This window comes from Pseudoliparis swirei, chromosome 5 (assembly GCF_029220125.1).
Source record: "Pseudoliparis swirei isolate HS2019 ecotype Mariana Trench chromosome 5, NWPU_hadal_v1, whole genome shotgun sequence".
Lineage (NCBI taxonomy): Eukaryota > Metazoa > Chordata > Actinopteri > Perciformes > Liparidae > Pseudoliparis > Pseudoliparis swirei.
The window spans coordinates 8,797,681-8,824,686 of NC_079392.1; the positions used below are offsets into that span (position 1 = coordinate 8,797,681).

The 27,006-nt window shown below is 42.3% G+C and overlaps 1 protein-coding gene and 1 long non-coding RNA gene across 3 annotated transcripts; both read right to left on the reverse strand.

Moving 5' to 3' along the window:
• Positions 1-2,663: 2,663 nt before the first annotated feature.
• LOC130193815 (uncharacterized) lies at positions 2,664-5,570 on the reverse strand. Its single transcript, XR_008831711.1, has 3 exons — positions 5,483-5,570; positions 4,601-4,672; positions 2,664-3,608 (listed from the first exon to the last, which is right to left on the reverse strand). It is a non-coding gene; the product is annotated as an uncharacterized LOC130193815 (long non-coding RNA).
• A 4,005-nt stretch (positions 5,571-9,575) lies between these two features.
• On the reverse strand, positions 9,576-26,940 carry pomgnt1 (protein O-linked mannose N-acetylglucosaminyltransferase 1 (beta 1,2-)). Of its 2 annotated transcripts, none has more exons than XM_056414564.1 (22): positions 26,818-26,940; positions 26,413-26,664; positions 25,180-25,282; positions 24,342-24,457; positions 24,181-24,246; positions 23,804-23,917; positions 23,581-23,698; positions 20,235-20,333; positions 19,899-20,026; positions 18,963-19,033; positions 18,508-18,583; positions 17,819-17,902; positions 17,587-17,628; positions 17,260-17,318; positions 15,348-15,420; positions 14,774-14,902; positions 14,190-14,315; positions 13,928-13,992; positions 13,780-13,824; positions 13,561-13,696; positions 13,290-13,399; positions 9,576-11,948 (listed from the first exon to the last, which is right to left on the reverse strand). In XM_056414564.1, exons 2-22 carry the CDS (start codon positions 26,530-26,532, stop codon positions 11,867-11,869), a joined length of 1,962 nt encoding a protein of 653 aa, XP_056270539.1. In that variant the 5' UTR covers positions 26,533-26,664; positions 26,818-26,940; the 3' UTR covers positions 9,576-11,866. The 2 variants fall into 2 exon arrangements, with proteins under 2 accessions (XP_056270539.1, XP_056270538.1); XM_056414563.1 differs by having other exon boundaries at positions 26,830-26,931.
• Between the last annotated feature and the right edge of the window lie 66 nt (positions 26,941-27,006).

Consider the following 27,006-nt stretch of genomic DNA (forward strand, 5'->3'; position numbering starts at 1 on the left):
GACAGATCATGCAGTAAATAGTTTGTCCTATTTACAATAAATCAATGTTCATCTCGTGCCCTTGAATATGACCTTCATATTGGGACAAGGCTAAGGTAATACTGACCAACAGAATGCCTGACAAAAGGATTGGAGCGTTGTTCAGCCATGCAGCAGGTTATCTGTCGCTGCTGAATTAGTGCTTTCATCACAGTTTGTTCAACTGACTCAATGCAATGGATGTGCATGTCTGTTTGTGTGTGTGTGTGTGTGAGGGAAACAGAATGACAGTGAGAGAAAGCAATCAACAGGAAGAGATCATCTATTTTCAGTCTTGTGTGCAAATAATTCAGCATAGCCATAATTTATTTCTAAGTCTAAGAGAGAAGATCCTTCAAATGTTCTGAAAATGTCATTCCTGAAGCTCCTCTGATCAATATGTTTGTATTAACAATGGATGAAATGTCAACGCATAATGTGAAAAGTGACAAATATGTCGTTCCCGTCAGCTCTATAGAGCTTTCCAGCATATTTTTGGTTGTAAGGGCCAATTCCTTATTCTATGCTTCAGCTCTCATCAGAATTGTTTCCGTTACCATAACATGACATCTGTAGACTAAATCGCTAGACTAAATCCCAAAGTTATTGATATAACAAACATCTCGGTGCGAACTAGCCAGTAGTAGTTTGAAAAGAGGAAAACACAGGTGGACACAATCAGTACAAATGAATGCTAATGTTGCTGTGTATTTAATCAACGGGTGGTGTTGCCCTTTTCCTCCAAATTCGACTTTAACAACAAAAGGGCATTTTCATTTCTTCTTTTCATTTTCCTATCAAAACATTTTCATTCACCGTTTCCACTCTGTTGCTGCTCTTGTTTCCTTTTTTATGCATTTAAGTCCAGACGACCGTTGGATTTGAGTTGAACTCTATTCGACTTGAATGATTGCATTCAAAGGAGGTCATCCTCCCTTTGTCCTCCAGAGATTGTATTTCTCTTGTTTTTAAACATCGAAAATTTAAAATATTTAAGAGGAAAAACACAACATGGCTCATATTTATAGGTACAGTAAGGCTAATGGAGGGGAAGTGCATAAAGTGCCTGAGAATGTGTGGTGGTGTGTATGTACTGTCATTGTGAATGTATGTATGGAGGTATGTGTCACATGTTGGTGGAGGGTGGATGTATATGGACATGTATGTTTGAGGGTATAGATGAAGATGAATAAAAGATGTAAAAAATAAATGTAAACATATTCCAAGAGATTAAATGAAAATCAAGATAAACAAAAAATCCCAGTAATATGGTAAATAAAGGCAAAATGAAATGATCTCTCCCCTTAGTGTTTAATCTCATTGTTCTTTCTGTATTCATGTTTTCTGTGCATTTTGTTAACTTCTACAATAATAAAACCAAAACATTTTCTGGCCAAACACTAATGTTCTTCAAGGCAGGCTTGTTGTGATGGAGGGACAGAGACGGAAAAGGAGCGGGAAGACAAACCGAGTTCGTTCTTCCATCCAATTATACACCTGCGAGGTATTTAGAGTTAAATCTGTCTTCGTCTCAGCGCTGCTGAGCTCCATGTTTAACAATAACCCCCGGCTCCCTAACTCACACATACACAAAATCAATATTCCATCTACATCTCAGCCATCAGCCTCTGAGCTCGGCTCATCAGAATGCTCAATAGGTCAAAAATGACATTTAAAAGGCACACACACACACACACACACACACACACACCGATACGAACCAGCAGGCACGTGCACAGATAGAGCCCTAGTGGTGCTCAAGCACGTGCCCCTTTGCCCTAGATGAGAAAAGTGCCCTTTCTGTATTCATGTCAAATACACATTATTGTGGTCGTCATGGTCCAGTTTATTTTTTCAGTTTTTTAGATGTGAGACGGGAGTTGTTCTTCCAGGAAGCCCGTCCGGCCCAAAGATGAACGGGACGATTAAAGTCTGTTTGATTCCTTCTACAGGTTGGAACCGACATGCCACGTTCAACGAGTCCAGAAGGCTGAGCCCTGTGTCCGGCTGCTGGGAGGCGAGGAGCTTCCAGACGGACTTCAGGAGCTGCTGGACGAGGTGCCGGCTCATGTCTCCTGTCCTCAGCCTCCAGAGGACGTCCATTCATGCTGCTGAGGAGACGTCCTCCTCCATGTCGTCTGTTCTTTGGTTTTGTTTCAATGTTCTCCATCCAGTTAGGAGTTTGGTATAAAAGCATCATTTCATATACTGCCGGGGTCTGTTACTTACTTTACTATTCTCTATTTTTGTCAATGAAAATCTTGGAAATAGAAATGATGCATTGCTTTAGTTGGATTATTTAGAGTAAAGATATGTTGGTATTTGTTACTGATTGTTGCCAACTGAGATGACACGTTTTGCCATGTAGGATTTTTTGTACGATAAAATATTTTTGTGGTCATTTAAGCTACGTTTGGCAAAACACAAAACAAAAATATAATCGTTTATCCGTTATGAAGATGAAAAATGAGCACTGGTGTAAAATATATTAGACATTAATTATTAAGAATCAACACAATAAGTAAATATAAAAACTATAACATTGTAGTGCATATGTCTCAACCATTAAAGTTGATTTATAACCCAATATGAACATCATAACAGTGTTTGCTGACCCAGTAGTTTGGAATAAAAAGACATTTAGATGTTGCTGTACATGTATTTATTAAAATCAGGAAATAATCTAAATACTGTACACAGTTAACATGAACGTACAGTATTCCATGTGACAAATGAAAGGATTATTAAGTCTCGTTCAGGCTGAAGTGTCCGTCTTCTTCACAGCTGCTTCCTGGGTGGGCGGGGCGGGCGGTGTCGGGGGGCTGGGTGGTCCTTCATCCTTCTCATGTGGTCCTCCCTCGTCATCTTCTTCGTCGTTAAGGAGATCCCGGTAGACTCTTCTGTGTCACAGCAATCGATACCTAAATAAAAAAGTAGAACCAGGCCAACCAGCCTTCCCCGCCAGGCGCGAGGGAAGGCTGTCTGGAACTTTATCGGTCCTGCCGGGCAGTCGGGCTCCTCCTCTTCCTGCTGCTCCTGGGAGACTCTTCTGGTTTCTGGGGGACTGGGGTATCTGTTCATCGCTCTATCCATCCGTCTATCTGTCTATCTATCTATCTGTCTATCTATCTATCTGTCTGTCTGTCTATCCATCTATTGTAAACTATATTTTCACATACAAGGAATGTGTCATGGCGGGTGGTGCAACATTAGACAACATTAAACAATCAACAAAGTGCAAGAATTGTAACATTACATTGACAGTAGAATATAAAATAAAGTGCCCATACAAACCAATAACAGTACTTTAAACAGTGTAGTGTAAGTTTAAAGGGACAAGTGTATCACTAACCTGATAACTTACCTGCGGGCCAGTCCCTGGCGGAGTCGGCGGATGGCGCGGAGCTGGCGGAACCGGCGTCGGATGTCTGGGTGTCGGAGTCGGCGCCGGAGCTCGTCTGGTGTTAAAAGGGCAAAGACACGCAACAAAGACACACGCGCATTATGAAGCCTAATGTCCGCCATGTTATCTTCCTGGACTAACCTGATGGCCGTAGGGAGGCCAGGAGCTCCATCGTAGTCTCCGCCAGCTGGAGGGAAACATTTAAGGATTCAATAAAATAGTTCTGGATTACATTGAGCAATAATAGATTCAGATTCCAGCTGCTGATCTATCAGTTAGCAGGTCAATATACAACTGTTTAGACTCGTGAGCCACACCTTCCAGACTAAACAATGTTTCATATCTTCTCACTTTCCCCCTATATAAACCTTTAATTGTGCATTGCTCTGATTTCTTACCTCCGTAGTCGATTCCGATGGCTGCCGCCGGGGGGCTGGGAGGGGGGGGCGGTGTGGAGCTCCAAAGTCGCCAGCTGCAGGGAAACATTGAAACAGGATTCTTCATTCAATAAAATAGTTCTGGATTACATTGAGCAATAATAGATTCAGATTCCAGCTGCTAATCTATCAGTTAGCAGGTCAATATACAACTGTTTAGACTCGTGAGCCACACCTTCCAGACTAAACAATGTTTCATATCTTCTCACTTTCCCCCTATATAAACCTTTAATTGTGCGACAGGAGGGTTAATTGTCAAAGAAATAGTTCATGGGATAGTATTGAGTAAAAGGGGCAGATGTTTGTTGAATAAGTGACGTTTCAGTCAAACAGTCAAAACAAACCAACTCATTCTCACAATCAGATGCGTCTCCAACACACCTGGTGTGATGACGTCACACTGACACATGATTCTATTTCAGTATTAAGAATATCTTTTTTCAGAAATGTCAAGGTAAAATCTGTCATATTTGATAGCCTCTAAATAAAATAAGTTTTAAATCCACTACACTAATAGTTAACACATACCACAGATATCCAGCGACTTTTAAGACATTCCGGTCCTCAAATAATCATTTTACACGGAGAACCACATCTGTATTTTTCAAACAGGCCCCTTGACATTGTGAACTGTTCAACTATAAACTCAAAAGGTTTCACTGATTTCTCAACTGAGAACGTTTTAAATGATTTTAAGGTAAGAACCAATAACAAAAATGCTAAATATAAATATAAAACTTACCTCCGCGCAGCGCGTACGGGTGGTCCTCCATTCTCCGGCTTCTCGGAGGTCCGCGGAAGAGGAAGTCAGAAACTAGAACGAGATTCAAGGATAACTTTCAGCTAGCGGTCAACAGCTCGAGGAGTTCGCTTCACAGCTCCGGTCAACCAGAGGGCTCAAGCTCAAACGGTTTGGACCGATAGCTCTGAGTTAAGGGCCCCAAAAACAGGTCCATGCGAACTTTATGGGATACGGCTACAGATCTCACTCATTATTCTCCACTTCACGAGGTGCATCTCAGAGCGCGAGGACGAGATGCTGGAGGCAGCGCGCGCTCGTGCACTCCCATCAGTTAACTATTACTTAACAAGCAAAGCACCGCGACAACGAGCACAGTGCATTTTAATGTTAAATACATCACTTTCATATGATAAAGTAAAAGGAGGAGACGTGTGTACAATAAGGCCCGTTTCAACGGTCACGACAGAGCAGCTCAGGGTCACGCGCAGCTCAGGTCAGGCGGCCCGCGCGTTCCCGATGGTTACCATGGTGCTGAGTTTATGCATTTTACAGGGTACATTTGAGAATTCTATAGAAATGGTTAAGGCGCCATCTTTTTTCTGTAATTTCAAAGTTAAAGTTCAACGTTTTGATGCCTTAAACCTAAAATAAAAGGGGTTTCGAGGCGTTGCACTTATTGTCAACACATTCCGCACATCTCCTGACATTTTCAAGACATTCTGCACCGCAAATCTCATTTTACACGACGAATCATCGACTGTCAACATTCTAAACGTTAAAACTCAAAAGGTTTCACTGATTTCTAAACTGAGAACACTTTTATGGATTTAAGGGGATACGTTAATAATAAAAATGCTAAATTAAATGTAGAAATGGTCTTACCTTAGTCCAAATCACAGCCCGGTCGCGTCAGCAGGGTCTCGTCCTCGGCTCTCGGTCGTCGGAGGGCCTTCCTCGGGGTCTCAGGTCTCTCGTAGTCCGGATCTCGTGTAGTTCTGTAAGACAACAAGTTTTGTTTCCAACAAAAAGACTCAAGCAGTGCAAAAGTCTCAGAGTTTCCTTCACAGGTCTGGGTTCACAGGAGGGTTCACAGGTGAGGTCCGCTCGCGTCAAAGTCCAAAGTGCAAAGGGCAGAATCAGAACGTCCGCGGCCTTAAATAGCCTCGGTCCGGTTTCCATGGCATTGACGTGCGTGCGTACGTACGTGCGTGCGTGCGTGCGTGCGATTGAGCAATAAAGAGGCATTATTTATTTCCCCCATATTTTTTAAATATATATTTGATTCATACGAGTTATTATTATTATTATTTGTATTAGTAGTATTATTATAAGTATTATTATTTCTCAGTTATCTGTTGCTATTCAGTAGCTGTATGAGCTGTAAAGCCAAACTGTATGCTAGATGAAATATATTATATTATATATTATAATCTTATTATTTCAGAGGGACCATGTACAGTTAAAACAAATGTCACCATTTGATGCACTGCACCAGATTGTACTTGGCAGATGGATGAGCAATAGATGACGCGGGCTTGCAACTAAACTTCATTTATTTGACAGCTATACGTTTCCCCTCTCAACTTCTTGAAACTGTTAGAGAGGTCAAATGATTACTTTCCATTATCTTTTTTCGTAAATTCTTCAGTCCATTTGTTGTTCTTCTTTAAACAAATAATGTATTCTTTTATTTGGAAATATTGACAGGTACATAACACAGTAAACATGAACTGATATTTCCATTGTTTTTCATCTTTTTGTTGAAATATCAGATAACAAACCCACTCCCCCACCCCTCCCACTGTATACACTAGAGTACAGGACATTAAATACATACAAAGAGGTCACCTCATTTCGCCGAGCCAGACGCACATGCACACGCACACACACACATCTGGAACATCTGCATGGAGACACACCTGCACAGAGTCAATACCCAGTATCACACAAGAACAATATATCCAGAAATTAAATGACAACATGAGTTGTTCTTCTTCTTTGAGTTCGGGCAACCTATTATACCACGACTTGGGGAATAGACACAACTGAACATCAGAAATAGAATATTGTAAATCGACAACTGGCACATCTCCGGCTCAAGATTTATTTCCCAGGGACGTAGACATATTTTTTCTTCATTAATCAGTATTTAAGAATAACACGTACTCTCTCTGTCATCAATTCCCCCCAAATGTGTTTGGATATCTGTCGGGGCATTTATTTGAGTTCTTGTGAGAATTTCGCCTGGACATGCTCCGCGGCGCTCATGTCTTCAGCTCTCATGTCTTCAGCTCTCATGTCTTCTCACGACACAATGTGTTTCAGGTGTTTCGTAACAACCAATTACTTGCTCACTTCAAGTTACAGTGATCAATAGAAAAATCATTTTGCCAATGGTGCCCTTTTCTTTTGGTTTGAGCACCTGCCTCCCAAAATGTCTGTGCACGTGCCTGCGAACCAGCAACCTCTAACTGACAGGCACAAATGGCCAGGTCTGGAGCTATGGGCTGGTGAAGACGGATATATATATATATATATATATATATATATATATATATATATGTGTGTGTGTGTGTGTGTGTGTGTGTGCACATGCCAACAATGAAACAAATGCCTTGTGGAGAAAAAGGCGCTACACGCTGCTGTTGGCACTGTCAGTTAGTGCATAACATACAGCCAGTAACACACACAGTAGCTATCACGATATATTCAGTCAGAAAATCCATCTTAATTAGAGGTAATGCAAAAAGATTCCAGCAGAATGGTTCATAAATACGGTGACATCGGCTCACAAACACACAGGGTAGACTTCACGAACACTCCACGTCCATGTTGATGAGACAGAGACCGGGTGGCCACCCGGGCTGGTGCTAGTGCACCCTCAGCTGTTTTCAATCATAATGGCTGATTTACAGAAAATAAATGTGTTCAATCGAAAATTCAGATTCATCACAACTTGGTTCTTGCGTTTGTTGTTTGCTACATAGTTTATATCAGAAATAACAAAAACTAGAAAGTTCATTGTTTATCTGGGAACATTCACCGCAGGAAAGGCAGGCAGGTGAAGAAACACAAGGGCCCAATCTTAACCTGCACACTCACGGACTCCCAACAAGTGGGTGAGGGTTTAGGGCTGACCCTGTCAAATCGTTGAGTGTTTGAGGGCTCTCTGGCAGACATGATGAGCCCTTCATGAACCCTTTCCCCAAGTCAGCATCAGATGCAGACTTTGCCCAAGGGCATTACCCACAATATGTGCCGTTAAACATGGGGTAACCAGTGGAAGCGTGGAGATATAAAAAAAAAAAGGTAGGCTAAACAAAGATGGGTTTTCAGTCTGGCAAATGACATGTAGGCCTACTCAGAAACATATGGGATTTAAGATGGAACACAAAAACACATGAACTACCCAGCTAGGCAGCATAGTTTCTAAACATGACGTTTCTACGTAAACCTAACATTAGGAGAGACTTTCCTAATGTTAGGTTAGGGTTAGGCATCATTAGCTAGCGCTAGGACATCTATGCTACGCTAGCTACTGAAGGTATAATAATGTAAACACATGTTGCTTTAAGGAACCTCGACTTAATTGAATTGTCTTCCGTCTCAATCACCAGGTGATGTAATGGTTCACTTTTCCAAAACTTTAGGTTTTAGCTTAAACTTCTTAACATGTTATTTTAGACTCTTCAATTTGCTTTTCTCTGAAAGCTACTGATCAACAAAAACAAGCTAACATTTATTCAGGGAGTGCAGTGAGGTTAAGGAAAGCTCAGTTAAAGGAGAACCGAGAAGGGGAATATGCACACGATTGTCGGAGGTGTTGATCACAAAAGTACAGGTAAGAAGCAGGAAACATTAACTCGTAGCCACAATGCAAAAAAACAATATTTAGAAGTTGTTGTACATGTTGTCTAGTCGCGCTCTTTCCAGAACATCAAAGGCTCGCAGAAGACCGGGTACCCCGAACTGCTGTTGGGATAAGCACAAGCCGCAGTCGGAGAATTCCTCTCAGCGACTCGTTGTCGCGTAGAGGCGATCTGCTCATCCCCCGGGGAAAACTCCCATCACAGCAGAGCCTAGGCGGTGGCTCGCGAGTATCCTCACAGCCGCCCGGCGCCTCTCACCATGATTTTGCATACTTATAGCACTTGACCTGACAAGACTTAAAAGTCCTTAAAAGAGGACTTAGTAGCGCACTTCTATTTCGTTTGTGGAATACATTTCAGACGGACTAAACATGTATACATGCAGCAGCATATATCAAGATATCCGGACATTTAGTCCCTAGTTTGTCAAGACGGGGGAAGAGAATATACTATTGTTTAAAAAAAATACATTTTCAGATGGAAATATAACATGTTTTATTATACATTTGACAGCAGTAAAAGCTGACATGATGCTGACCATGATAGATTACTAAACTCAGTTTCAAGCTGAATTTCACAGAATTGACACAAAGGGAAAATAAATGCTGCTTTAAAAAGGTGGTGTAAGGGCGGGGGGGAAATCACCTTTGAAAATGTAAAAGTCAAATATGAGGTATTAAACAATTCAAGGTTTAATATAAGCAAAAGCGTATTCCAATAATCAGACATAGTAACCCTTGATCTGAGCCGAATTTGTCGAGTTTTATTACATCACAGGTTTCGAAAGTCAGAGCTCAAAGGGCAGGAAGCCGCATGTGTCCTTGGTAGACCACATTGGCTGCAGCAATCCACTGAGCCCAGAGGATTTGCATACATTTGCCTTGCTGCACGCGTTTCCTTTCACCGTTGCTCTGCCTGGAGCTCTCTAGGGAAATCTGCAGGCAGCAGAGGCCACACAACTACAAAAATCGGAGCCAAGAATAACAATAACACCAAGTTTATTCCATGAATAACATGCACTTATAATAAAACCTTCTTTATGAATTATTTAAACAACATAAAGTTGGATATGACCTAAAAATAAAAAAAAGACACTGACACATCAGTAAAAAACAACATCTTTATTCATCTCCATGATAAAAGATCTCATACATGTCAAACTGCACCGGAAATGTACAGTACGTCCATGGATCCTCAGCATGCACACGTCACTATTTTCAAAATTATCTCACAGCATCACACACACACAAATCAACCATATTGCTGAGGAGACGATGATTTAGTTAAACACAAATGCACACATACTACCAAAATAATATGGTTGAATGAAAAGACCTAATGAAAAAGCAGCTTTATAAAGATAGGCATATTCTACTTCTTCAGATTCTTAAAACAAACTGACATTTCCAGGCCACAAAGGGACATTAATTCAGTCATGACGCAGGCTGTAATACTGCTGAATAAGTGGTTATGCCCGACAGGATCGTCCGACTACAGATAGTAAATATGTGGTTTCTCAGCACAGCAATTAATCACATTAAAATCAAACTGCTCTGCAAATACTGATCGATGCATTGAAACGTGATTCATCCTCATTCATGTAGTCGGTACAGTGTTGCGTCAGATGGAAATCACTTTGAATCCGAGGTGAAGCAGGTGTATTAAAATTCTGCGCACACTTAAAATCAATTTCAGTTGAAATGTTGGGTGTCTTATAAATGCTGATTTTTGTAATCCCCTAAACAGTAGCTTTAAGTTATATATCAGCAATTGCTAAATATCTCTAAAACCCTATATTGCAAAAAAATGTCAACAGCTGTAAATTCTCAATGAAGCATCTGACCTCACTTTATTTATTTTATATATATATATCTCCATATGGTACTCTCAAGGGTTCACTATGTTTTACACCAGGTACGGCTGCTTCATAAACATGCTTCAAAATTTCATTTTAGTTTCTAGCTACTTTACAGTGTTTTGAACCATTTATTAAGTGTTAATAAACCTCTTAGTGTTTGGATGTATTGGCGTTCCTGACCATCAATTCCTTTTTGATAAACTGCGGCGGAGTAAAAGGTAAATGACGACTTAATTTGTTGCTTGATCTAAATTGTACAGAATATATTGCAACTATGACTTAGTATCTAATAATTATCGAGTTACAAATAGTTTAAGTAATTATCTACTGTAAAAACGGTTTTAAAATGCAACGTGAGAACCACAGAATCCATTTCTCTCATAAAAAGAGATGTTACATTGAGATAACCACCCAAAAAACTGCTTGTTACTTTGAAAGATATTTAAGTTTAAATAATGACCATAACACAATAGCAGCAACCACGAGTGAAGGTGGCTGAGGCCAAAACGTACATTGCAAAAAGGTCAAAAAGCATCTGTATGTAGTCAAAAGATTATTTAAAAAATTTGTTTCAGGGACCGTCTTATTTGATCAAAGATATAAAATATCTGATTAGAAAAAGGTGTGGGACAATCGAGTAAGCATAATGTATTACATCGTTTATAATTGGAGAGTATGTTGCTAAATGTGTAAATATCTTCAGACTTTTGTCTCTTTCAGCCACGACTGAGTTTCCCTCATGAAACCTGATCCGAGGCAACTGACCCATGCAGTCAATAATAGTAAAAACCCACAGGGCTGTCATCAACTCTAACTCAAAGTCAATGTCTAACGCTGAAAAATATGCTGACCCTTTACATTTTTCATCAAAAAATATATAGGTATCTATGTACATTTTTATTTCATAAGCTGTAAATGTTAGGCTCTTAAAAATGCACTGATCTCAATCAAATTTGACCTAAAAAAGAAGAAAGAAAAGCCATAAAACCATTGAACTTCTTTTCGATTGATAGATGTAAAATAAATAGAGATAAGTTAAAATATATGTACAAAACAAAGCACTCAGTAATTTAAAAACACATCAAACCGAAGCGAAAACTGGCGAACTTGTGGCGCAAGTGTGTTTGTGTCATGTGTACAGTTCTCGTTTACAAGTCACAGGTTGAATTACATTTACGGCCCACAGTTGTCACGGAAACAGAAAAAGACAGCTGTTAGTCATGTACCGGTCCAGTTGGTCAGTCACGCTTAAACAAAACTGGGTTGAGCATCATCGCTCCTCTGAAAGCTGTTGGACGGATGAAGTCGTGCATTTTGTGGTGTTATTCACCCTTTTGTTTGGAAATAAGAAAGGAGTCAACTTTTAACAAAGGACTCCATTTCTTAGATATCCTTTCGCACACATCTAGGAAAAGTCAAAAAAGCGTTCTGTGTTTATGGATCGCAGACTGGATTACTAATGGTTGTTGGTGACGAGAGGAGGAGGAGGAGGAGGAGGAGAGTTAAGGCCCGGGCTGGTTGAAGACTGTAACATCAGGGCTACATCTGCTCCACCGGTGCTCCCTCTTCTTTGGGCGGAGGCTCCAAGTGAATGGGAGTGACACTGGCTGGTTTCGTCACACTGGTCAAGAGACAAAGAGATGGACAGACAGGACGGAGGCAGATGGTGAGATATAAGAAAATGGAAAGACACATTTCTTCTGTATTGAATGTATTTTGCTGCTTTATAACAAATAAACAAACCGTAAACAAGACGAAAGAAGAGGGGAAACAAAAGATACCGTTTACACAAACAGTAGGACTCAAATCGACAACTTTGCTGACTATGTTGAGTCGACAGGGATTCGCCTTGCACAAAATGAGCATGTGCTGTGCGGAAAAGAACGACATTAGGACTTCAGGTGTTTCCCCGTTTTTGTATAGCAGCAGTTTTTGTATGCATCTCATCACAGTCGTAGAAGAATAAGACCACGCTGAAAATGGGAGACAGGAGGATCCCGTTTGATATCGGGTTGTTGCTATTGTGTGTGCTCTCCTGCGCATGTGGTCGGAATACATTCACGCATGACTTTTAGCTTTCAACCAGTAAGTTATTTCTGGTGACACCCGTGAGCACCCCCAGACCCATTTTCCACAATGGTGCGTCCACGGTTACCCGACTCCTAAAGCGGGGATGCGTTTTCCCCAGAAACCTCAGATCCAGATTTGTCAATCTCACAAGCCGTCTCCGCTTCGATGCATTTTTCAACCCTCATTTTCACAAATGTCTGAGTGAGCAGATACAGATAATTTAATCGATTTGGCTCCGTTACGGCGGTGCTTCGAAGAAGCCTTGGCACAACATGAAACTGAGACTCGCCTATTTTAAAGCATTCTTTACGCCGATTTATAGAAGAGAATAGCTTCAGGGCTGCTTTCTTTACACAGACGGCATAAGCAGGGTGTTAGCTGGGCCCCTCACCTGGAACCAAAGCACCTTGGGAGACCAGATGCCACAAAAGCCAATACTGCAGCTTAGTCTGTGGTGCTAATGATAGCCTCACTGCTACAGGCCGAACCTCATCGCAGATAACTAGCTACATGCAGAGATGGGCAGTATTTCTATTTCTTGTATTTTAAATACGTATTTCAACTACTTTGGAGTATTTTGTAATTTGTATTTAATAAATACATTTATTTGAGGGGTATTTTGTATCAAAATTCATTCTCTTTGGTGGCCACAAAAGCTATTTACTCCTGTGTTTCATAGCTTTGATATACTAATGATATACTTTTAAGGTGGACTGCAAACAGCACACGGTTATGTCGATAGCCTATTTGGTTTGTGCGTAGCTGGATGCGTTTATTTAAGTGTCGTCTGTCTGTAAAGATTTTGGGCTGCACACCAACGTGGGCAGATTACACAATTTACGTCACGCGGCCTCCATGCGAGCGCACAAAGTGCAGTCTGAGCTCCACTCACGAGTATGGGGAGATCGGCACGGCCACCACAAGGACATGGTTCCTTTTTCTGAAGAGCCGCCACAGGCCTCGGTGGTATCCCCGGACATCCAGGTCCCAAACATGGAGGCACTGAGCAGGGGACGGAGACACACTTGTGAAGGATTGGGTTTTTTTAATGTGACAAAAACGAGACTTCAATATAAATAACGAACAAAAGGACAACAAAATTGATGTGAAAACACTCAACGGTGACAATATGGCCACCGGCCGGTGTTCCCGTTCTGACTTACCTTGGAGAGCTCCGTCCAGGTGGATGTGTCTGTCTCCGTCTCCATCTGAATATACATGATGTAGGTCTTCCCCTCGGAGTCTGGCAGGAACGAATCCTCACACGGATTCTTTGTGTGGTCCAGTACTTCCGCTAACCTGGGATCACACACACACACATCATACATCGTGTAACAGAAATATAATGTCAAAATCATCTTTGGAATCAGTATCTCACTCACTTCAACAGGTTTTGGATCTCCACCTCATAAGCAGCTTGCTTTAAACTGTGAAGAATAAGAACACCAAGACTGTCACTGTGTTGCATAATTATTTCCAATAAACAGAACAGAACAGAAAATAGTCAAATAGAAATTAGAGCGAACGCACCTGTCAACATTCCTCAGCTGCACATTGGGAACGGTGTTGAACCGGTGTTTCTTAAAATATACCTCCTATGAGTCAGAAAACAGTTCAATGAGACAAAATATCTATACATCACAAAGACACATCCTAACACAATGTTCTTTTGACTGCTGCAAGGCCGATAAAGACGGAGAGGTTAATGCTGAATTGTGTCGCCTAGGGTTACCGGTGTTAGTTTGTAACACAGAGCCAAATTAAGACCTTAAAAAGCTCTCTCAGGTCTTACATGAAAATAGCCGTTCATGTTGAGGCCGACGATGCCGAAATGGTACGAGCGGGACACGTCGGGGATGATGCACTCTCGGCCTTTCCTCTGCTCCGGCATCCGCATCCACATGTCCCAGTCCCACAGCTACAGGACAAACACACACACACACAGTAGAAGATCTTCGACACACTTTTCACACGCATTAAAAAAGACCACACATGTATGTTGAAACTCCTTATACTTAAATGCAAACTTCAATTCAGTTTATTTTGTATAGCCCAAAATCACAACTTTAATTCACATAAACATATTCACTATTTTTTTAGCTCTGGTTTAGTCTTCACCAACTATTAAGAAAAGTATCCGGCTCTTGAACTGCGAGATACAAACTTTATCTGCAAATATTATTAATACATAAATACAAACAAATGATAAAAGTTGAGTCATTTTCAAAGAAATCAATTGTAACCAATGGGAGTTTTTGGAAATCCATCGGAAGCAATTTAAAATGCAATTGGTCCGCTGGGATGTAGAATATGCATAACTGGTAACAGGTATCGGAAACACCCAAAAGCGTTGGTTAATATTCTTAAATGCTGCACCTTCTCGGGCGTCGGCCACTTTGGCTCCAGTTCGTCCTTGTAGATGCTCTTCTTCAGCACCCAGCCCAGCCCGGGCATACTCTCCACTCTGTACAGCAGGGCCGGGTCCTCTGCTGTGTGCTCATAGCCCTGTGCAACAACAAAACAACAGCAGTCAATGACAGATGCAACCTTTCTGAGGGCTCATTGTGAGACTCATTCAGATGTCCCCCCCCCACACTGTAAGTTATACCCCTGGGTTAAAAGAGAACTGATGGGTCCTGTCATCACATGCTCTATTGTTGAGGTCACGCCAAATGACTCTTAAACCTCCAGAAATGTTCAAACATTCAGACATCAGTTATGTAACAATTTACAGCTAAACACACAGACACCATGATACTTATTTAATGTAGTGGTCATGTGTATTAGGGAAGGTATGGGATAAAAAGAAGAGGGGTAACAATATCATGCGAACAGCTGACGGGCGAAGAAAAATGAACCCGTCAATACTTTAAACCGATAAGTCAGAGAAAAGAGATGGAGGTTTTAGGGTGAAGGGACAGGTTGAGTCGGGGAATGAGTCGGCACTCACCTGGTCGTTCCAGGCGGAAATACAGTAGAGGCTGTCGTCCTCGTCCAACAGGTGGAGGGTCTGACTGAGAAAACTGAGGGAGATGCAGAAACGCAACATTAGTACAGACAGCGACATCAGTAACGATAACAACAAAAACATAGATTAAAAGAAAACTGCCTTGTTGAGCAACAGTAAACTCGGAGAGGACAATATCATACTTTATTAACCCTTGTTGTGTTCATTTTGACCCTTTGACCGATTAATTATTAACCCTCGCGCCGTTCGGGTCATTTTGACCCAATATTTAACCTCTCCTCCTCTTCCTTGGGTCCAATTTGACCCGATTTAATCTCGGTGTTCTTCGAGGAGTCAAACAAACAAACAAACATAAAGTCACTCAAAACTTACAATAATAATTCTAATAATTTTTTTTCTTTTTATAATTTTATATATTGACCTCAAGGGTAAAAATAAATAAAAATGTTAAAAAATATAAAGGAGGTTAAACATTGAATATTGAATCAGTCAAATTGACCAGTTAAAAGACATTTTAAGAGACATATTTTTTGTTTTGTTTTTAAATGTTTGCGAGGCGAAAACTTAAGATCCTACAAACATACCTAAACTACATGGATGGGCAATAATAAGTGGACACCTGATGGTGGCTGAACATGTCCTTCAAAGACCACGAGCGTTAATGTGCGGCTTTAACAGCCTCCAAGTCTTTCCACCTTGAACGTTGAACCTTCTGCAGGAATTTTCTTATTGAAGCCCGACACTGATGCTGGGTGATGAGATCTAAATGGCGGCCTAAGATATCATGACGATGAAGCATCATAGGGGACATTAAATGCACTTTCTGAACATGTGTAGTACCATGAGCCAGGTTTCATCTGTGCAGGCTATACATCAGGTTAGCAGCAGGTTAGTATTTATTTATTTTTTGTTTGGAGGGGAAGCATTAGTTTGGCCCGAAGAAATCAAAAACATTTTGACGAAAATAATGTTTTCATCATGAATCAATAATGAATTCAAATGAAAGAGAATTTTTAATTGTTATGTTCCGATAGCAGCAAAATATAATTCAGGACTATAAGGACTCCCAATCACCCGGAAAATGTTTCAGCAGTAAACATAAAATATTAACAGGCTTGTCTTTGTTGACAGGCGGTCTTGTTTATGTTTTTCCACCGCTCTCTAACTGAGAGCCCAAAGCTCGTTTCAGAGAACAACATGGCACTAAAAGCTCAGTGTTTCTGATCCATTTGAAGTTGGCGCTTCAAACGGCTCGGTGAGCCCAGAAGGGGGGCTGGAACTTTTACAGTCGCAAAACGCACAGTTCAAAGCCGAGCCTGTCCAACAAAGGAAGACTGGGGTTTCTGACAGAGCTGATTTATCACTGTGGATCTGCTGCCATCACGTGGTGAGAGGCAGCCGAGAGGCTTCATGATGCTTTGTGTCCAGAACACGTTATTTAACACGGTAGCAAAGGGCTCAATCCAACAGAAATAGATTAACTAATGCTTAAATTACACATCTGCCTATATGTGGGAGTATATCTGGTTGTCATTCCTTTCAGGTTATATTTGTGTCACTCGTAATAGTAAAGACAAAATAGGGCATCAAGGAAAGGGTTTATATATGAAGGTAAGTCCTGCATATGATGATTTTATCAATTAATATGTTGATTGTTTTCCACAATAGATGAGAAAATAGATATATAATTTTCTTTATCAATAAATATATTTCATTTATAAAAAAAAGTAAAAAAAATAAAGCAGCTAATCTTCACATTTGAGAAACGCCCAATTTTTTACAAACATTTTGTGCATCTCCTCATATAAAAGTTTAAATCATTGAGCCTGCTGTAATTCCATATATAATAATTGCCGTTATATTTAGTAATGTTTGTGCACACTGGAGGACGTACCTGAAGAAGTCGATGGAGATATCCAAGTCTTCTTCAAGGACAATAGCAAAGTTGGCCTCCTGATGAAAATAAATAAATAAATGAATAACACGTGCCGTGTCAGTGATGTCGTGAGACGTCTAAAAAAGTATTCAATGCAACTCACAATTGATGAATGAAAGTTATAGTCAAGGAATAAACCGACCAATAATACAATAAAGTAAAAAAATAAAAAAAGAAGAAATGCTGTTGCTTTTAAATCAAACGCATTTCATTGCTCATTCATCAAGAACATGAAAGAGTAACTTTCTGTTGATCGTCTTGACAGAAAGAAACCGCAGCACTCACTGGGTGAAGGTTGAAGGTTGCAGTCAGACTCGCCTTGTAGTGCTGCGACAGGGAGCCGAGACAAGAAGCCAAAACTTATAAAAGCAAAACATCTGGACGGCTTGTTATTTCTGTGAGATGTAAAGTGTAATGTTACGGTTGAATTAATTAGTAATCAGTCTACTTCTGGGTTTATTTTCCAGTGAAAACATGTATCGTGAGTTAACTCTTAAATGGGGAGCTGACTGTTCACCTGGGACACTCTGGCATTCTTGATGCTGATGGGCGTGTGCTGAACTCCCTTCAGTCCAAACAGCTCTACGACATCCATCGGCTCCTGGGTCAAAAAACACACACAAAGACGTACGAGTGGTTGAGCTGTTTATGAAGCTACACAGGGTGCATTATGCCACGTATACCACATAATGAAAATAAACACACGGTTCCTGTTCTTGTGTATTCCCAACGTATTTTCCTGTATGGTTGTTTATGTTTGGACATTAAACATTTGAGACAAAGTGTCAGAAACCCCTTTCCCCCCTAAATTATTACATGCATGCAGTTGTTTTTTTAAACATGGGAAACCCAGCTAAAAATAAATAATATGCTCTTTTCCCACTGCCACTAGACAAGTATGCCTTCCTGTTTATTTTGCCCATGAGTCACTTTAGGAACCGTTTTGGAAAACAGGGTTAGTAAGCTTTTTACATCCATTACTTATGCATTCACTCTGCTGACTAATTTGGTACTCTGTTCGAGTGCTGAGTAATTATTCTTTTTAAAGGATGAATAATGCACATTTCTTAAACTCAGATATTGTATCAATGATATTATTTACAAGTGAACCTAGTTTTACACCCATATTACCACAGTGTTGGTACTTGTGGCGTGTAGGACCGGCACCATGGATGGATATGATGCGAGGAAAGAAAAATCTGGTACCTCGTAATATCCATCGATGAAGACAGTGATCATCTGCGGGTTGACGCCGTGAGCTGAGAGAAGAGACCTCAGCATCCTGAAAACAGACAACACACGGCAGTCAATTTTGTTTCAGGCAAAGGAGATGAATGAGAGCAATTTATTCTTCATAGAGACAATGTGATTTGTTACAATGAAAGAAAAGGTCGGACAGATACATATGGGGTCACATCGGTTTCAATATTAATGAAAGCACAAATGTCATTTGTGACTCATATACAAGTGATTCTCTAAACAAAAATGTTTTTTCAATGCACATTGGTGGGAAGGATGTTTAAACAAAACAGTTTGAAATGATAATATTGATAATGTTTATTTGTATATATTTGTATTATTTCCTGATATTTTAGGAATTTGCCGTAGTATTATATCAAAATTATTGTTTGGGTATTATGAAGAACTATTTCAGATCTTACCTGTAGAGATAGTTGGGTCTGTTCCCTGCGATGATGGCCACTGGGACATTCAAGATGTTATTGTTGGGAATCTGGAGACAGAAAATAACGTGAGTCCCTCAGCTGGGTTTTGTTTTGACAGTAAAATGTAGAGTAACAATTTCTGTCCATCTAAAGTGGAAAGGTTCAGAACATAACCTAGCAACGTTCAAACACATAACCTGTGTGAGAAGATAAGGATGACACGGGATAACAGGATGTATCGCTGAATATAAAATAACATTTTACACTATCTGTAGTACTCCTACAAAATGATATTCTTAATATTTTTGTCATTCACAGTGATAACGACATACATGCATTGGTTAAAGCATCTCTGGATCAACATTTAGTAGATATATAGACCAAAGCAATTTTCTACGTCTTCATTCTTAGTACTTATGTACTTTTTTTGCAATATCCTGCAATTTTACAGCAATTCAGTCATTTACTTTCAAAAAAATATGCTTATGCACTCTGGCAGAGTTAGATGAGAGGACCGACATGACTCAGGTCAGTAAGGTAAATATGAAGCTACGGCCAGCAGCCTGTAATTTTTAGCTTAGCATGAAGAAAGGAAACCCGACTCTGCCATACAAAAACTAAATAAGCACCTCTAAAGCCTAATTATGTACACTTCAAAATTTAGTCCACGTTTATTTGAGTGGGTCTGTCTATTGTGAGGTGAAACTGGTCTGACTGGGCGTTAAAGCCTCGTCAGAAAGTGAAGAGGCAATAAAATTCCGTGCCTAAATCAGAAACAGCATCTTGTGTGATTGTGTTAAAAATCGAGAAAGTCTCAAAATGTAAACCGTGACAGAATCATCCCACGAGTTACTCTTGACGCTCTTCTGTTACGTGTGGCTCAACGAACCATACATCTGCCAGAGACGTAAAGCGTCCTGCTGTGTGTCTTACAGGGTCAGGGTTGAACTCGATGGGCGCCGGGTCTTTGCAGCTGCAGATGCTGCCGTACCCTTCCACTTTGCTGCAGAAGAGCTTCCTCCTCTTGTTGAGCTCAGTGGCTGCCCAGTGGCACTCTGCCTCTGCGGGACGGAGGACCACATCCAGTTTGTTAGACATCGCCATCAAGTGCCAGCAGGCGTGTGCAGCTTTAGATTGAAGACATTGAGAGAACGCTCCGCCTTTTTACCGACTGGTTCTATTGGTTTGTTTAAGTTGTGGCCCTTCAAGGTGCATCACAATATGAGCAGTTATGGCAGATTTGACACTTGTCCATGGACTGTGTCTTACCTTCAGAGGCGGTGAGCTGCACCTCAGTCTTCAGCAACACCGGGTCTCCCCAGGTGGACAGAGCTGGAGACTTAGAGTGCCTTTCTCCATACACCTGGCCTGGAACCCCAAACACACAGATAACCTCATGAAACAAGCTTCATTCGTTCATTAAACCTATTATAAACGTAATCCTTGCCTTTCTCCCAGCTATTATACCAATGTAAAGTTTACTCGTGCGCCTGTTCCTGTAGCCAAAAGAGGCGCGTTGCTACTGGCACCATTGAGACGATGAACAACAACCCACTCATATTGTAGTCCGAATAACTGAATTATGAGTCTTGAGCCTTTTTTTGTCCCCAAATTATTGGTAACTGATTCATCATTAAACGTAATGAGAAATGACATTATACAATACGGCATGAAAGCTTTACTGAAACACAGGCCGAACTGTAAGACCCCAAGAACATTAAGACCCCAAGAACATTAAGACTCTTTCTCGTTCCTGCTCGCCGAACCTGGAACATCTGATCTACTCATCATGCCATCTCATTCTCTTCCCCGGAGTTCAGCTCATCACCAACCACGCCCACATACCACACCCACCACACCCCACGACACCACTTTCTCGGACCTACATGATGTGTGTTGTCGGCATCACATCGGCGGCTGTGGTGGTGGCTGTGGTGGGGGGTGGTGGGGGCAAACCTAAAAAAGTCAAAAAAAACTTTCGTGTGCTCACACACGGTGCTACCAGAGGAAGACCACTCTGGACCACTGCTATACCACCATTCAAGCCTATCGGAAGAGTCTCTCTCCCTCTCTCTCTCCCGAGACCATCGCCATTTTTTGCTGCTTTCTGCTTCATCGGATCGGCAAAGGCGGCGAGCGAAGTGCGCGAGGAGACCGACGCGGTCGGTACAAGTGGTCTGACCGCTGGAGCGAGGTGCCGTGACTGGGACAGATCCAATCCAGTCCAGTCCGTCAGCGCCCAGTTCCAGTAGTAGCGTTCAGCGGAGTGCTTAGTACACTCGGTACCCACGTAGTCGTGGGGTCTTTCTAAGTTGATCCAAAGGTTAACCAAAAGATGTGAGTTCCATGGCCATCCGCGTGACCTGCCTTGCTGCCCGGCTGCAGCCGGCCGGTCTTGTATCCGGCACGGCGGCACCATAACTGAGGACCGGCTGAAGGGGGCCGGGCGGTGAGGAGGGCCAGGAGGAGAGAGGAACAGAGAGCGGAGATGGCGCGAGCCAGACGCCTACAGACGGGGCTCACAGACCTATGGCAGAGACGCAGCAGGCTACATGGACACCCGGACTGTGCGTGCCGGAGCGGCTAGCAGGCTGAGCATACGTCGCCGGTTTGAAACTTTATGCACGGAGCGAACAGCGCTAACAACACCGTGCACACAACACAACAAACAGCGTGTAGGTGAGCCGGTGATGAGTTCTCTGACTGGGGTGGTGGTGACCACTGTGCGCTGAGACAGGGAGGGAGGAGGGCAGAAAACAGGAAGTGTGAGGAGGGCTCTGCAGAGGGTGAACTGATATTCATGCTCCTGCTCAGCCACCCTATACCAGCGTCTACTGGAGATCCCCCTCCTTGTCCCTGTTCCAGGGGTCCCCGCCTGTCAAGAGTGCTCCACTATTGTCCTCCCTCCCAAATGATGTGCTCTCCCAGATGCATGGTCCTAGTGGCCCTCACCCTCACCTGAGGAATCTCATGGAGGATTGAAATAAGGACTACATCCTCGGTGGTCATCCTTTGCTTCCTCCCTCCCAGCCCAGACACCACAGTCTCTCAAACAGATCCACAGATGATGCTCTCTCCACTGTCTCCACACCACACTCTCTCATCTGCACAGCCAGAGGGGGCTATGTGAGACTGCTAGTTCAGCTTTCAACACCACAGTCCCCTCCATAGTCCAGCTTGGGACCTGGCTGCAAGCTTGATGACCCCCAACAGACTGGCCCCTGGACTTCCCGATCCTGGTCCACAGACCGCCACAGGTGGTCAGGGTGGGTGGGCAGACCTCCACCTCCTCCCTCCTCACCCTGAACTCAGGATCCCAACCCCCCTGCACCTCAGCCCTGTCACACCATCATCCACACAACATGCTCATCAAGCTGAACGCATATGATCCATCAATGATCTGTTGGTGGTGGTGTACTCTCCACCACATACAACAGGCCTACCTGGAAGCCTCTGCCTGAGTGTCACTCTGGTGTACCAGCATAAGGATCATGAATGTCACCAAAACTACTGAGAACCTTAAAGAGGACATTGTGACCAAAAACTGGACGAACAACAGGTGGAGGAGGACAGGACTACCTACAGATTAGGGATCGAAAGAGGAACTCTGGGGAGGGAGTCATCCACCGGTCCTGACCAGGTCCAGCAAACACATGCACTCTGGTGAGAAAGGCAAGGCAGACAGTAATCTCCACCAGCTCAGGCTGCGGAGGAAAGTTGAAGGCCAGGTCCTTTAGGAGTTCCTTTCAGCTCCCTTCCTGCGTCTACTCTGAGAGTGGAAGCATCACAGCCTGAACAGGCTGCTTCGCCTGGAGGTTTGGAAGCCAGCAGGCTCAGTAGTCGGTGAAGAGAGCAACAGAGCTGCACACCTGAACTCTCTGACTTGTACACTGGAGGATCAGAACCAGAGCCAGGCAGGCCAGAGAGAGATCACCAGGACCAGCAACACAGAGGATCTCACCACATCAACAACACAGGCACCTCCGCTGGCACGCGGCAAGGCCCAGGCTGACACACACACACACACTCACACACACACGACTGTGAACACACACACACACACACACACACACACACCCACACCAAAACACACACACACACACACACACCAAAACACACACACACACACACACACTCACACACACACACACACACACACACACACACACACACACACACACACACACACACACACACACACACACACACACACACACACACACACACACACACACACACACACACACACACACACACACACACACACACACACACACACACACACACACCATGTGTGTGTGTATTGAGCATTGCCACTTTCATTTCTCTGCCTGTACTTGTTGCATTTGATATCCGAGCCACAAATAACAATTTCTCCTCAACACCACTATGTGTTTAGAAACTTCATGAACAAATGTTTACATACGCCTGGTGTTAGCCTGGTGTTAAATTAGCCAGGGATTCAAAAGACTCTTCCGAACAGACAAGTTGGTGTTTACATTTTCAAATATCGTTCGTCACCACATTGGAGACCATAAACAGACTTCTGGTCACTCCCATTGTAGCCAGTCTAAGCATTCACACCTATTTGTAAAATGGAAGTTTGCTCCTCTACCTCCTTTCTTCACCACCAGAGTCCACATGTCCCTCCAGCTGAGGTTGAGGGACACCTGGCTGCCGAGACTCTTCAACAGGTTCTTCGCAGCCTCCTTCAGGTGGAAGGTGCCCTCATCCTGCAGGAGGAACGCCGCTCATCTTTTAATGTATCACAAGTCCGTGTGATACATGAACATCACATGAATTATTGATTTCTAATTCCGACAGTGGCGGTGACTGACCTTTATGGTAAAGATGAGGACTCGACCCCGGGTCACCATGTTGAGTAAGAGGATCATGGCATCGTCCTCGTGGGGAGAGTAGGTGTCGAATATCCTCTTGGCCATCACATGACCCTGAGACAAACAGACAGTGATGGATTTTCAGACCTTGGTGATTTGACATTGTTCAAAAAAATTAGATTGACGAAGAACATTTTCCGTAATTCAGCGCCTGCTGTTTGTCGGGCAGAAAGAGTATCAACACTGCACAACCAACCATGGGACACAATGGGGAAAGAAGCTTTAAATTGTAATGAGAAAAGAAACAAAAGCCATAAAACTGAAATGAGGGAACGGTTGCTTGTTGAGATGAAACATAATAAACAGCAAATGCTTACAGTTGCCTGGTTGAGAACTATCACATGGATGCCTCTGCCCTGCTCTGGCATATCATCCTCCAACACCTGCAGGTTATGAGCAAAATAAAGAATGCTCAGTCGGGACGGGTTGTCAGTTTTATCTTTTTGTACGGAAGAAACGTTTGTTTATTTTAACTCACAGTGGTGCCGTCCACAGCCACGTAGACCTTGGAGCGGCTGGAGTACACCTCAATGTCCAGGATCTTGCGTCCCTTAGCCGGCCTGCGTGGGGTCTCCATGTTGGGTATCGTGTCCTCTTAAAAAAAAAAAAACAAGAGCATGCAACCAATATCAGTTTCTCTCTGGTGAAGCCATGCTGAGATGCAATATTTTTTCCACAACAGTGTCAAAATAAATTCACAAAACAAAACGCATCGCTGTAATCAGGTCTCAATAACAGACTTTGACAAGTTGGAAAAGGGTGGATTCATTCCTGCTTAAAAAACCCACCAACAGGTCCACCGTTACAGTCTCATATTGAGACCATTCATTGTTTAAACTTTCTGAACTTCTAGAAAAAAAGATGAGTCTCAAGTTTTCAAAGATACAAACTATATGCATCAATGTTTTGATGACATTATGCAGAGGACATTCATAGTCATGGTTTCACTCTGTGTGCACATCACACAGCTTCCATAGAGAGTTAGAACCAGCTGATATTAAATACGTATGTGACTGACAGAGCAGAAAAGGTTTCTACATTTCAAAATGGTCACATCAAGATTTTAAGAGAGTTACCGATTGATTTGATGGCCATATTCTGCTCTGGAAACCTCGCCCACGTTGAGTAATACTACAGCATTTTCCCCAATAGATATTCTTGAAATGGCAATTATGAAGATAAAGACACAATGCATTGCAACACAAACTCGGACAAAATTACATGCCAAAGTCATAGACTACAGCATTCAGTGGTTGTGATAGTCCGAACGTGAAACAAATGATGTTAACAAAATGAACACCGGACATGTTTCTTACCATATGCTTGAGCCGCTGCATCTTCATCAGCTACTCTTCTCGTGTCCAAGATGAGTTTGATGTTGACGATCACAGTTATCAACAGAAACAGCACAGCGCCAGCCTGCGGGAGGAAGAGATATACACTTTGAAATATGAACTCATTTCATCCCTTGGGAGGGATTTCTTATCTCGGTTAGATGTGCAGGTTTCAATACAGGTAGGCTGTTAACAATCGCGTTCCACACTGAGGTAGGGTCAACAAGGAGTGTTTGTATGAATCTCCAATGGCACTCTTTTGAAATTGCACACAGTGCTCTAAATGTTCAGCTCTACTCATGATGCACTCCCATCGCAGAATGATAACAACCTTTTCCCACTTCAACTCCTGCTTGTTATTGATGCCAAATAGAGACGAACAAATACAACCAGAAACATATAAAAGGAAAGCGTGGTATAGGAAGATACAATTTTGTATGTGTCGATATTAAAATCAGGTTACCATAACTTAACACAAAAGAAAAAGCCTCTCTTGAGAAGTTTCTATTTTACTTTACCCACCTGTCTACCACATAACTTGATGTCATATACATGTTATATTTGGATCCCGATATTATAACTTTATATATATTATAACATTGCAAACTCCTGCCTCTCTGTGGCTGTTTTGTTTGTACATAATATCTAAGAATAACTTTTTCGGACAGTTGAAACATTTAAAGAGTAGACCAACATGGTTACATGCACTACACACATACACACACTTTGCATTTTGCACACTGTCTATATTTGGTGTTTTTATATTTAGTTTAATTTGTCATTAGTATTGTGTATTGTGTATGCATATATGTTGTATATATACATATATATTTTATTTTATATTTTGCTTTGTATGCTTCTATATCTTTCATCCCTGTTTTTTATATTTTATGTTTTATTTTTTATTCTTGTGTGTTTGGTTTATTGGTGCTGCTACTGCTACGACAAATTTCGCCTTGGGGATTAATAAAGTATCTATCTATCTATCTACATCAATCCAAAACAACTGTTGGAAGAACTACTAACGCTACTAACTTAAACAAGGACAGTTTTAAAGACTCAGAGGGGGTAGCTCTAGTGTCAGTTGTTTTACAAAGAAAGAATAGCAATGAAGAAATGGGACTAGTCTGTGATTCTGCTGCTGAAACACACGTCAACTCCAGCTTTTAAGCAGAGCTCCAGAGTCAGAGACAGTCGTGTTTCACTTCACGGTACCTGACAGAACCGACGAATCGTCCTCTTGTTGGTTAGTTTGTATTTCCAGGTGAGGTACAAGCTTCTTTGCTGGCGAGGGATGAACGGCTTGGCTCTGGGATTGGGGGTCCAGGTCTCCATCCCGGACACCGACAGTCGCCGACAACAGAGATCAGACCCTCCGCATTGGCCTCCTCCTCCACCTGCTGCTGCTCCAGGGGCGTGCACTGCTCCACGACACCACCCAGACACGACTGGTTGTCACATCGTCATCTGCAAAGCACGGATAGAGCACGGACACGGGTCATAAATAAAGTTGGCAAACCACGAAGTTCAGCTAACGAGAGCTAGCTGACTATTCATACACCAGCACATTAACCGGGCCCTTCTCGCTCACTGGCTCTCTTTTCCTGCTGAGATACTAACGTTGCTACTCACGGAGTCGTCAGCAAACTCAGCATTATCGTTTCAATCTCGTAGCCAGCAAACCCAGAAAAGTCGCTTCTCGCTGCAGCTACAAGCTACAAGCTACATGCAGGGTGTTTTGTCGCAGGCCAAATGACGTCACAGAGCTTATTCTTCTCCTTGTTGTGACTCTGCGGCATAAACAATGTC

What these genes read in the sequence shown, in the direction of transcription:
- pomgnt1 (XM_056414564.1), bottom strand. Translation starts at nt 26,532, where the DNA reads ATGGAGACCTGGACCCCCAATCCCAGAGCCAAGCCGTTCATCCCTCGC. An exon ending in CAACCTTCAACCTTCACCCA is followed by an intron (nt 17,319 to 17,586) that starts GTGAGTGCTGCG and finishes TATTTTCATCAG; the next exon opens with GAGGCCAACTTTGCTATTGT. An exon ending in TTTCCGCCTGGAACGACCAG is followed by an intron (nt 14,903 to 15,347) that starts GTGAGTGCCGAC and finishes GTTGTTGCACAG; the next exon opens with GGCTATGAGCACACAGCAGA.